The 12,509-nt window shown below is 51.7% G+C and overlaps 1 protein-coding gene across 1 annotated transcript; it reads left to right on the forward strand.

The window, feature by feature from the left end:
* The first annotated feature begins 7,533 nt into the window (after nt 1–7,533).
* On the forward strand, nt 7,534–8,508 carry LOC122369257. The gene has a single exon (XM_043343857.1). It carries the CDS (start codon nt 7,534–7,536, stop codon nt 8,506–8,508), a length of 975 nt encoding a protein of 324 aa, XP_043199792.1.
* Nucleotides 8,509–12,509: the final 4,001 nt, after the last annotated feature.

Here is a 12,509-nt window from a genome sequence, read left to right on the forward strand (position 1 = left end):
GTTGAGCCCCTCTCACCAGGCTCGAGAGGGGCCGCTCGGAGCCTCTGACTGCAGTGCCCGACACCAGACATCCTGGTCGGCATCAGAAGAAAAAAATCCCCTCAGCTTACACGACCCCGCGCCCACGGTACATCGATGATGACGTCATCTCATCATGACATCACTGAGGTGATTGTACTTGGCGATGGCGTTCAGACTCTTTAATGGGTCTTGAGTGGGTCAAGACTGAAATCGTTCTGTCACTTCTACCGACTTGCTAACCAGCTCACTCAGTACCTTTTCAAATTCTATAAAGCGGTTCAGTGTCTGAGAGGAAACGAAAATAAATTAACCCTCGCCCGTAAACGGTGTTTTGCCACCTTCGCCCATGCAGGGGGGGGGGGGTGCGACCCCCCCTGGCGTTTGAAAACGGAGCGTCATAGAGCTTAGCGGAAAAGACCAACGGATTGCTCTCAACGAGATCTCGCGATTGGTGGTATATTTTTTGGTCCTAGGTCAACATTTGACCTACTTATGACCGGCCAAAGGTCAAATTTTCGGAAAAATCTAACTTTTTCAGATTTCCGCTCCGATTGCGGCAAAACGGTAAAAGATATCGACTTGAAGTCCTTGATCAATTCTCTATCGTTTGGTGTATATTTCGATGTCATAACTCTAAGAATGATGCGTTGGGAGCATCGGAAGTCTGCAAGGTCATTTGTGCATTGGGTCACGTCAGGCGTGTGACGTCACTGACCTGACCCTGACCCAAAATGAACTACAAGAAACAACCGACGATGCCTGAAATGGATGGCAAATTCGAATTCAGGGCATCAAAATACCCCGAAAAGGCATACAAGTGCAAGAAGTCATTACAGGTCAACCGAGGTCACTGACCTTACCTTGACCTTTAGTAACCTTCAAAATGTCAACGGACATTGTGCCAATGTCAAATCAGCCAGTTGTGATTCTTAAACAATCCATCAGTGTGTCAGGTCAGTCGGCATTTATACCAATGTGAAGCAATCTCCAACTTAGCGTAAATCTAGCCAGAGGTTGTTCCCTTTATGACGTCATAGCTCCGTGACCTGACATGACCTTGACAAAAAAATTACCAAAAGTTGCGCAAAGGATGCCCCAAAGGGTACTGAAAATTTGAGCAGGCTATCGGAAACGGTTCGGCGTGTAGCTAAGAAAAACCTCAGGGGGGGGGGGTTGCACCAACCCCTACATGGGCGAGGGTTAACAGACCAAAAAGTAAATGATACCTTATAACAGATTATCAAACTACACAGTACACATACACTTTGCCTCAGTTGTCTGCAAATTTTGCCTTAAAGACGTACGTGTTTGGGACAGACTACCGATTGACAAGTGTTTAGGTCAAACAGGGGTCACTTTGCCGCCTTGCCCGAGGTCACGCCCCCGGAGGTATACCGGAGATCGTCTCGCCAACATGTCGGCGCGCAGTCGGTTATGGGCGCGGCCATGATTAAGTGAGCAGCAGGCTGGCGCCGGCCCAGACTGCTGGGATTGTCATTAACCGGCGGTGGCGGCCGGCCGGAGCACGGCACGCGGCGCGCCCGCGAGGAGCCGCTGCGGCCGCCGCCGGAAGTCGGTGACGGCCTGTATTCGGGGCCGCGCGGTCCGCGCTGACCGCACCTCCACGGGTCTCTGTGGGGTAGGGCGCGCCGCCCACCCAACACACACGCCACCTTCAATTAGGGCGATCGATGATATATGGACAAGTCGGGGGCACTGGGTGTGTGGACCGAGCCATGTCCAGATCGGAACAGAATTGGCCCAGGTCGTTAGCCACGCGATCGACCGATATAGAAAAATGGAGCTACTCAGAAGGTTGATGAAATGAACTCACCTGCCTGTTCAAAAATAGGACTAAGGATCAGCCATTTTGAGTTCCAAGAAAATACTGTAAAAACAAGCAGGTATATTATTAACACATATAAGCTCAGGCACAACAGCTTAGGGTTGTTTCAGTGGAAGCTGGCAATAAATTCGGCCAAATATTAATCAAAGGCCATATATCTACCGGGCCAGCAGCGACGCCCGACGGGCGCGCTCGATTTACCAGCGTTCATTAGTTAGTCTACCTGTTTGAGTTGGGGTCCTGGCGCCAGTGACGGCGCCAGTTCATACATTTACGAGAACGACGGTGAGACGGCAGTGATAGTGGCGATTCGGACCCAAGATAACCACCTGGATGGCGCCATATTGCGTGTACCTTCTCGGTTATCGAGCACATTCGACGAAAAATCACATACCAATAATCGATCTCTAGAACTAGGCACTAATCAGCATCACTTTCTAAGATGCCTGCTGATAGTGAATGACATTCGGTTCATCCGAATTGAGACTTCTCCAGCACATGTCTTCGATTATAAGCCGTATTATACGCGGGCACTGGTCACATTTGTCACCTGTAGGGTCAAAGTTCACGACGCACTTCCGTCTAAATCTATCACAATCACGCACACGCTGACACAGCATTCACAGGTGCACACCGCAATAGTGCGCACGTAAGCCCACACCTAAGCCCAGTAACATAAGGTGCGTCTGTGAATCACCGCTTGCTCACGGTGTATCGTACCAGTGACCCGCTCCACCTCCTTCCGGTGTCCTCAGCACAGATTGTTCGTGCAGAGAGCTGACTGAGTTCCTGGACTGGGTCCGTATCTGGTCTGGCTCGGCTTCAACAGTCAACAGTGACCAGGGCGAGACACGAGACGGGCGAGGGGACACTGCTGTGAGTGGGGGAGGGTAGACCGGGGGAGGGCAGTTCCTGGTATTGTTCTTGAGTGCTGCATGAACGCCAAACCAGCGTAACATACGCACACAAGACGACTGAATCATCCGATGTGGGATAAGGCCCGGTGATGTGCCTTCTAACGGTGATGACTGCAGTTCCGGTAACGCCTGCACCATCCCAGAAACATAAAAGAGCGATTACAAGGGCGGTAAATGGTGGATGTAATTAGGTGATGACATTGAAATGGTAAGCTAGTGGGTAATAAAATAATGATAGTGGCGTCATCATGACCGATGTTAGGACAAACAATAGAGGCAGATATAGTCATGTTAGCGCTGAATAATATCCCACTTCAAAACAAACACTATTAATGGGGCACAGCTGAGCCACTTTACAAGAGGCGCTGGCAGGATTTATCAAACACCGAGCAAAATGAAAACAAACACCAGCGTAAGCGCCCCGGTCTTAATGGCATATCGTCCGGCCAAACGGAAGACACTGTGGCGAGAGACACTGTGCAAATAACAGTAAAACGCGAATCATAACAATCTTGAGACGATTAATGGGTGGCATTAGCCGGTTAGGAGAGCCGGCATAAGTCCTGGCCATAAGACCTGAACGCCTATTGGAGACCAAAGCGATGGTCGAGGCCAGGCCTGTATTCAGTTCCGGGCTTAGGTAAATAATAAATATTCCGCCGGGCTGGGACAAATATACACGGAGGCGTTTCCTTTGGCGTCTCCGACACTGCCGCCTTTCAAGTCGCCGGTCCAAGCTGCTACTTATAACGCAGAAAACTCACACCACCCATGATTGTGCTGATAGCTTTGAGCCGGAACACGGTCTCAGTATTAACACGCCCTTATGACTGTCGCAATGCGCTGAGCGGCGCCTTAGATATGTTGCATTCGACACAACCATCCACGTCGACTCCCTAGGGACAAATCATGAGGCGCATTTGTAACGAAAGCGGACACTAGCCGTTTTCACGACGGGCTATCCGGGGAGTGCACCTAATTTGACCAAATCTGCACCTAATCTCTTTTACAGCAAATATCTTTATGTTATGAAGTTATTTCAGTGTTTTAATCGATGATTCTCTCTGATAATAAGACAAAGCAGGCATATCAGCAATTAGTGCAACCCTAGCTGATAGCTACTAGCAGGCCACCTTAAGTGCATAGCATCTTGTGAAGGCATCTAAAAAAAAAACTTATCATTTAACACATCCGGCAATGCAGCTCTCTACTCGCTCCAGCTTTCACAATGATCCCCCAATTACGGTACAACCGTCGGCCATGTATTTTCTGTCTGGATTAGGTAGGTACTGCGCAGGTAGCGGTATCCCTGCTTGTGAATGTCGTCTGTGTCTGGCCATTCGACAGGTCTGGCGCCGCGGCAGACTCCTGAGGTCAGCGGCGCCACTCTGGGCACTGATGGCACCTCACACCACCGCCGCCGCAGCGCCCCTTAGATGAATAATCCTGACAGAGCCCACACGGTGGCACACCCGTGATGCATTGAGCCCCTGGACAAGACAACTGCATTAGACGGCGGCGGCGGACGGAGGCGCCGTCGCCGCTCGGTCGCGCGCATTACCGAACCAAGGCGTCATTAGCGGTATCAGAGGCTCCGGCCAGCTTAACATGCAAGATTGGGAGGAGGGAGCGGGCGGCCGGCCGGCTCGATTCCAACCGCAAAACTGCGTTTGGACGGCGTTATGTAATGGGAGGCCCCTTTGCAGAGATCGCGACACGACCAGGAGCTCGTACGACTTCGGTCAAAATATGTGACGTAATGCGAGACGCCTGCAAATGTTTCATTCAGCAGCACAATGTCCCAATGGTGACCAACAGTGATGACAGGGTGACAGCCTGCTCAACAATCGTAACTCCTGCCGCGGCGTCATCGATAATTACATCTGCTGTCTGTCTGTTGCCGGTCATCACGCCACTCCATTGACGGCTATCCGTCCGACCACGGCACGTCCCTGCTGACCTGCAGCGCTGCAGCCTGTCCTAACGGCGGCCGTGGCGCCACGACGAGCCCGGCACGAGCCCGGCACGAGACAGCACGCGCCGCCGCCGCCGTCCGAGCGCCGCTCGTGACTGCAGCTACACGGCTTTACGGCCGCGGCACAATGGGCTGGCGGGGCGCAGACGACTGTATCGGACCTTTTCCCGTGTACTTGTCACAAAACGTGCCCGGCGCGCCGGCCTCGACAGGATAGCGACGGCGCCACGACAGGCCAACGACAAATAAATGCGACTGTTACTGGCTCAGGAAATGTCAACATTGCTAGGGTGTTCTATGATCGGCACTGTACAGAAAATGAGCGTCAATACAGATTGGATCTGTTGTTAGTGAATTCAAAACCCTCCGGCCAGCCAAAGGACACCTTGTCTACCAATGAGTTGCTAAAATGATCATTTATAGCCAACAAGTGAAACATTACATGCGTCCATCGTCACATAACCGGATGCACGTTTTACTTGTTATGAAACACAAGAGAAAAAGAATTAGAAATGAGCTCATCTCTCGTCCATCCGGCTACTGATACAGCTCGTCGGGCCATTCATTCCGGGACACAGAAAAAAATCTTGCGGTGACCCTACTTACTCAGCTAATACCAGTATTTAGCGAGGATTTTTTCACAAGCCTCCGACTTTGTGCAGTCCAAAGCACAAGTTTGTGCACGAGTCATTACCCAACTTATGCATTCCAGCTTGACCAAGTGCATTTCCTTTGGTCGGATGCCACAGCAGATTTGAAGAGGTCATTTTCAGAAGCATTAGATGCACATCTTGATTTCGCCATATATGTGCTCTTCATTCTTTATTATATCCATTCATTCTACTGTGATGCGATTTGCGAAGGGATCTGACCACGGCTTTTTCGCTGATCATAACCACCATTCGCGAGCGCCGCACTGTCACCCGTTGTCCCGAGTCAAAGTCCTCTCCAACACGTCAGGGACCTCAGACAGCACTCAAACCCCGTCCGAGACTCTGACCAGCCGTGTCTGGGTCAGAGATGTGGCTGGAGAGGCAGGTCAGCGCGGACCAGCGCGGCTGCAGTCACCGAAGCCAGATGAATTCCCAACTGACTGACCATCACTGAGGGACGACGACGTGGGGCGAGGTGCCGCCACGAGCAAGTCCATGATGCCGGCACGTTAATCCCATTTACAGCCTTCGATGAGATCCAAGGCTTCGATGACTTCGATGATGTGACCGATGGCGACGAGCGTGGTATGTCCGCCAATCACCAGAAGACAGAGAAGTCATGTGGATTCTTTTAAGGCGGTTTCGCGATGTTTTCTCCGCTGGTTGGCTTTTAACACGACACATATTGACATCAAGACAACATCTGAGAAAAGATTTATGCCGGCTTGATAGGGGCTCGGCATCTCAAAAAGGCGTTTCGTGACCTCCCGTGAATGGCCGGCCACGGGTCTGCCACCGCTCCCAGTAAGATACACGGACGATTCTCGGGTCGTGATGCCATCCCAAATGCTACATAAATCACCCAGGCAAACGGGGCCTATCGCCGGACCGTTAAACTCTGTATCAGAAGTCCACGGAGACGGAGCTTGAACTCTTGACTCGTTCATTACATGATGCTTACTTATTCCACGAGGTTTTGGGCCATACGACACATTTTTTTTTTGTAGTTTCCAGCACAACGAAAGTGAATCACCATTTTTCTAGGAATCACTGTTGTTCTTATCTAATTGTGTGTTCTAAATATTTAAGGAAATTAATCATAAATGCAGCTCAATCACTCATACCACAACACTCAGCAGTCAACAAGCCAGGGGAATTCAAGTGCCAAGGCCATTCCAGCAGAGCCCCGCAATGTCACTTCAAACTGTACTTTCCGGTCATGAGCTCAGTCACCGTTCAACCAACTAGAGCTGTTCCTTTCCAGCGCTGAAAACTCTGCCGTGGTTTCCAGTCAGTGCCGTGCCGCGGCGCCAGTCGTTCAGTCGCGTGCCGCCACCGCCGAGGTCGTCGCTGCAGACGGCATAATTCAAGCCAGGCCTGTTGGCCACTTTTTCGCGGACGTTTTAAAAGCGAGTCTTAATGGACATGCTTACAAGTCTAATGTGGCGACTTGTAAATTTTATGCAGGAACATGCAATGCCAGCGCTGTAGACTGTACGACACATTCGGCTTTTTGTGACATTTGCGCCGCAGCGCTGGCAGTATGCAGACTGCGGAGTCCATTGGTGACAAGATCATTGACCTGTTGACCCTTAGGCCCAGCTCGGCCCGTTCGCGGTGGTGGTTCGAGCTGACTCCCGAACTCGTCAACGTGACGCTGGGCTGAGATGGCGCAGCTGCGCGACAGCAGCGCGCCGGCGTCGGCCCGCGGCGACCGCCATCGGGGAGGCAGGTGGACCCCGTTTGGTTTTCCTCGGCGTTCGCCACGCCGCGGTGAGGCCGAAACCCCAACACCGTCCACCACTTGAAGGCGGGGTCCCTCGGACGGCATGAGCGGTAGCACCGCTCATGGCAGAGGCCGGACTACCAGCCGCTCAGGTCAGGCGAGGCACTCTGGCCACCAGGATGCTCTGCCTGGCGAGATCGCTACCTGAAGACGACCCGCTGCGAGTGATCGCCGATCAAGACCCCCCTCGCCGACTGAAGTCGACCACTGGTTGGAGACGCCTAGGGAGAGAGGCCCTCCGAGCATGCCACCTGGAGGATGTGCCGGTGGAGGAGCGCCTGCAGGTGATGCTCCCCCCGTGGTCTGACCCGGGCACCATCAGGATATCCCCGAACATGAGCGGGGCTGCTAGCCGGGACGCCCCCGCCGCGATTCGCCGCCAGACCGCCGAGAACTACCTCGCCACCTTCCCAGAAGCCGCTACCTGGATCTGGAGCGATGGCTCGGCGGAGGGCGGCACGACGAACGGCGGCGGCGGCGCCCTCCTCATACTCAGGAACGGGGAGGCCAGGGAGATCAGGGTCGCCGCAGGACGCCTGTGCTCCAGCACCCGCGCCGAATTGTGCGCTATCAAAGCGGCGCTGGAGGAGGTCAGCAACCTATCAGGTGCCGAGGCAGAGGGACCCGTGGTCCTGTGTACCGACTCCCAGGCGGCGCTGTCCATGCTGGCCGGAGGGGCGGGATCGCAGACCACCCCGATGGGCGCGGCGATCTGGGCCCTGCTGCTCAGCATCTCCGCCAGAGGCCAAGAGGTGATGCTGCAGTGGGTACCAGCGCATTGCGGTATCCCCGGCAACGAAAAGGCGGACGAGCTGGCGAGAGAAGCAGCCGGCCTCCAGCAGGAGGCGCCAGCGGATGTCCGCACCATCACGGGCGCCGTGGCCAGGACGGCTGCAGAGGCATGGCGCAAGTCGTGGCCGGATTCTTTCTTCCGGCGAATTTGGGGAGACCGGATGCCGAGCCCGGTCTCCGGCGTGAGCAGGAGCGAGGCGGTGGATGTACACCAACTGAGGGCCGGTCACTGGGGAATGGCCCGCCAGTATCTCCACCGTATCGGCCGCCTTCCGACGAACTCGTGCCCCGGCTGCCCCGAGAAGGACTGCCCTGCGGCGCGATGTATCGTGTGCAAGGAGGAGGCGGACACACCGGAGCATGTGCTGCTCCGATGCCCGAGTCTCGCCGGACTGCGCCTTCGGTTGCTCGGCAACATACACGTGGACCCTGCGCAGCTGCGCGACGGCGACGTCGTCGCGGCCTTGGCCCGCGGCTTCAGGCGCCATCTGGAGCCGCTGGCTGACGGGCGACCCTAGAGGTCGCCCGGGAGGAACAACAACAACAACAACAACTCGTCAACGTCTAACGTCATCACCGTGTGCCGTTAGGTTGACAACTCTTCCAGCTACAGGCTCGGTGATTCTTCAACCATGTATGTACGTCAAAAATTCTTCGGTCATTTTCAGATGTACACAGAAATATTTTACAGGAAAAGGCACAACATGTACACGAAAAATTCGTTTATTATGGAAACGACGATTTAACTGCAGATAAAAATGGAAACCAAAATGAACCGGATACAAGAGAACCAACAGACAGCTAAGCATTTTTATCTTAAGCTTCAACTCGCAGTTAAAGCAATGCTTACATTCCGCATATTGCTCATAAAATTGAAGGACGCTTTCTCGTTCAATCTAAAAGAATCAACAGAGCCGGATCCATTGAACGAGAAATGTTATTACATTGTAGACCACAACCTTCTCCCTTGAGTCTCCTCCCCTAGTCCTTTCTATTGTGATAGAAAGAAATGGTCCCTGTCTGGCAAGTTTGCAGCCGTGACTGGAAGAATAGGCTATTGCAGTTATACGCCGTTATCATAACCTCCTCTCACAGATTCGCCCCATTTCCAGCTGCTCGTACCGTTCGCTCTGGCCATCGACGTGCCCTGCCGGACCTCCCGCTCAAGATCCGTCTTGTCCTGCCGTCACCGTTGTGTCCCGTTACCCCTGTATGAAGTCAGCAGAGTCTCAGTGCTCAGCCTTTCCCAGCGGTTCCCACGGCCCAGCCGAGGTCACCATCCCGGGCCCGTTCTCGCCAATGTTCCCAGTACTGGCAGCGGGACAACCGGCGGTCACCGTCACCACCGGCATGTCACCGCGTGACGGATGACACCCCCAGAGACGCATATCGGCCCGGTGACACCGGCGGGGTGACAATGTGACACGGAGCGGGTGCGGACGGACCGACACCGCCGCTGATACCGGTACACCGGCCCAGCCAGTGGACATTGTCGTCCTGACGTCTGAGACGCTAATTTCACTCAAATGGGTGGCGATCGCGGCATTGGAGCCGCCGTTTGATGTCTGAGGGTGCGCACTGTAACGGGAGTGATGTGGAAATTTTGGACGGGTTGCCCTAAAAGACATTGACAGGGTAATCAGTCGTTGTTCTTACTTACATTACGTGGTCATATCAATATCGCGAATACGGTCTCACAAAGCCAGCTCCACGGACAATGAGTCACCGAGAAGAGCACTTTTTAAGGTTACTTGCTCTTTTTAAAGACGACTTCATCCACCATGCTGAATGGTAAATGGTTGAATAGTGAGTTTAACGGCACGTCCATTAGTTTTTAAAGATGTTACTCACCAAGCCATTGATATAGGACTGGGCTGAATCGAAGGTCAGTGTGATAACTAACATACCAAAACACTTCTCCTACAGGTAAGAACAGTGCACCGAATAGGCTAGCACACGTAGAAACAATGGCCAAAAACTGCAAGCAGCGTGGGGAAAACTATTGCCTGTTTACCTTTCGTATTAAGAAGGAAAGATATAAAAATGCCTTACTTTCTTGACACTTCTGATTGAGCATTTTGAAGGTGCCTGAATAAGATCCTTCGAAAATTTCGACACAAAAAGGTGCTGGGGAATTCAGCAGTAAGCAGATACCTACGTGTGAGCTTACAATACCCAGCAGGTCATAAGGTCGTTGTCTTAAAGAACGTTGCATATTCCCAGAGAAACGTGCTATCACATAGCCACCACTTAACTTCTCAGCTACTCAACCGCTGCCGGAATGTACATTTGTATACATTATCGCTACATTTAGCATGAAACACCCAACCCAGCCGGGAAATATCTGCCGCTCGCCAGCGCAGCCCGCCTCGGTTAGAACACGCCGTTTCGGCGCTGAATTTCGGGCAGCACCGCGCCAACTCAGCTCCAATTAGTCACTATTTGCCGGCCGGTCAGCAGGATGGCACGCGCCCGATCAAACCAAACACATCGCGGCCGTGACGGAGCGCGTGACGTCCGTGACGGGCCTGCCGTCACCCGTCAAAGGCGCCCCCAGCAGAGCGCTAATGAAAGACGTGGGCTCTGCCGAATCGGATCGGTAGACAGTACTAGCAAATGCATTCGTGAACGCTTATGAGTGAAAGGCTTGGGCTCGCGGATAACAGTGACTTTATTATGAAATTGTAAAATGAATTCGGATTAGATTAAATAAAATCTGAAGTGCTGGTAATGACTATCGGTAACCATAAGATCATGATAATATCATCCAATCATCGTTAGGGTACTGATCATTTGCGAGATTAAGTCGGGGTTGAAATTAGCCTCCGAAGCACATTCCAAATGACCATAACATCATTATGACTGCTTACAACTCTTAAATGACTAGCAAACGTCATTATTACGTTATTGCTTAATCAATCAACTGAAGCACTCGCCAGCAAATAGAGCGGCGAGCAGATCAGCCTGGAATATCGCTTGAAAGCCTAAAAGCTTAATAAGTTTCATACATTAACCCGCGCGGGGCTGGGGTCTCCAGCCGAACGCGCGGGGCTGGGGGGGGGGGGGGTAAATTTTGCCCCCCCCCCTGTTATCTCCCGAACTAATGGTCCGATTTGGAAAATTCAAACGCCAATCGAAAGATCTCATCACGAAAAACTAAAAACATGTACTTAATTTTAAGTTTGAGGTCAAGGTCAAGGTCAGGTCAAGGGTACAAATTGCAAGTTCCTACAGTATCGGCCTTGCACCGTAGTTGCCGAAGAATGGAGTCATGGACTGAGACTGATCGCCCAAAACGTGTTCTTAGGCTACCAAGACAATAGTCGTTGCATACAATATCATTCAGAGGTCAAGGTCAAGGTCAGGTCAGGTCAGGTCAGGTCACCAAAAACAAAATATAGAAAAGGGCATGTGCGACACATGTTTTATGGGTCATTTCACTCATAGAATTCAATAGGCACACTCAATAAGTGATATGGACCACCTCTGGATGAATTTCAGGTCGAGGTCAGGTCAAGGTCAGGTCAAGTGAGGTCAAATTTTGAAGTTGGTTGTTAAGGCCTAAAAAGGTGTCTATCTGATGCTGTTTTTCACGGCGAATCGAATGGTGCTATTTTTGTTTCCGTACGAGGTCTAGAACTTCCAAAAAAGTCATTTTTTCAAATTTTTGTGTGTCGTGACGTCACAAAATTTTGAATAACTCCCACATTTTTGAACCAATTCTTCTAAAACTTAGTATGTAGGTACACATAGACCACTTCTCTGACATATATTCCGGTTTTTTCGATACACTCAAAATTTTGGATTTTATAGCTATTTTCCCAAAAAAGTCAGTTTTTTTAGAAAAAAAATTTGGGCCAAAATCCAAAATTAAAAAAACGAGATAGCCATTTGATAGACACAGTAGAATTACGTATATCCTTTTTTGTTACGTCTTGATTCCTTTAAAAATGAAGATGTTAGCGGCGTTTGAACTTTTGCCGTTTTTGAGGCGAAAATGACGAACATGACGTCACTAAAACGTCAATTTCTCAAAAATTTTCCGACGGATTTCGCTCCAATTTTCAGGGAACGTGTCAAATTGATGTAAGAAAAGGTACTGAAAGTTTGGCGGCGCTGCGCGCCGCCGTTTTTGAGATATTGCAAAAATTCGCGAGGGGGGTAAAATTTACCCCCCCCCCCCCAGCCCCGCGCGGGTTAATTATCTCACCGCACTTGCGACAGCTGACTTACATCATGCTGGCGTCAGGGACACAACAATGCGACCCTTGGTAGAACAACCCGCCTAGTTTGGAATACTATTCCGATAACCTAGGGAGGCTTACAGTACGCTCGCAGAGGCCCGATCCGATGACTTTAATAAGACTGTCTTTATGACCTGGGTGACTGAGCCCGTGACCCTCTGTAACTATCCCGGTGACCTGGGAATCTGAACCCGTGACCATGGGAGTCTTACATAGTGACCCTGGGTTACTGTCCCGGTGACCTGGCAGACTGTCACAGTGACCATGGAGTCTTA

Source organism: Amphibalanus amphitrite, unplaced genomic scaffold, assembly GCF_019059575.1.
Source record: "Amphibalanus amphitrite isolate SeventyFive unplaced genomic scaffold, NRLGWU_Aamphi_draft 001020F_arrow, whole genome shotgun sequence".
Classification (NCBI taxonomy): Eukaryota; Metazoa; Arthropoda; class Thecostraca; order Balanomorpha; family Balanidae; genus Amphibalanus; species Amphibalanus amphitrite.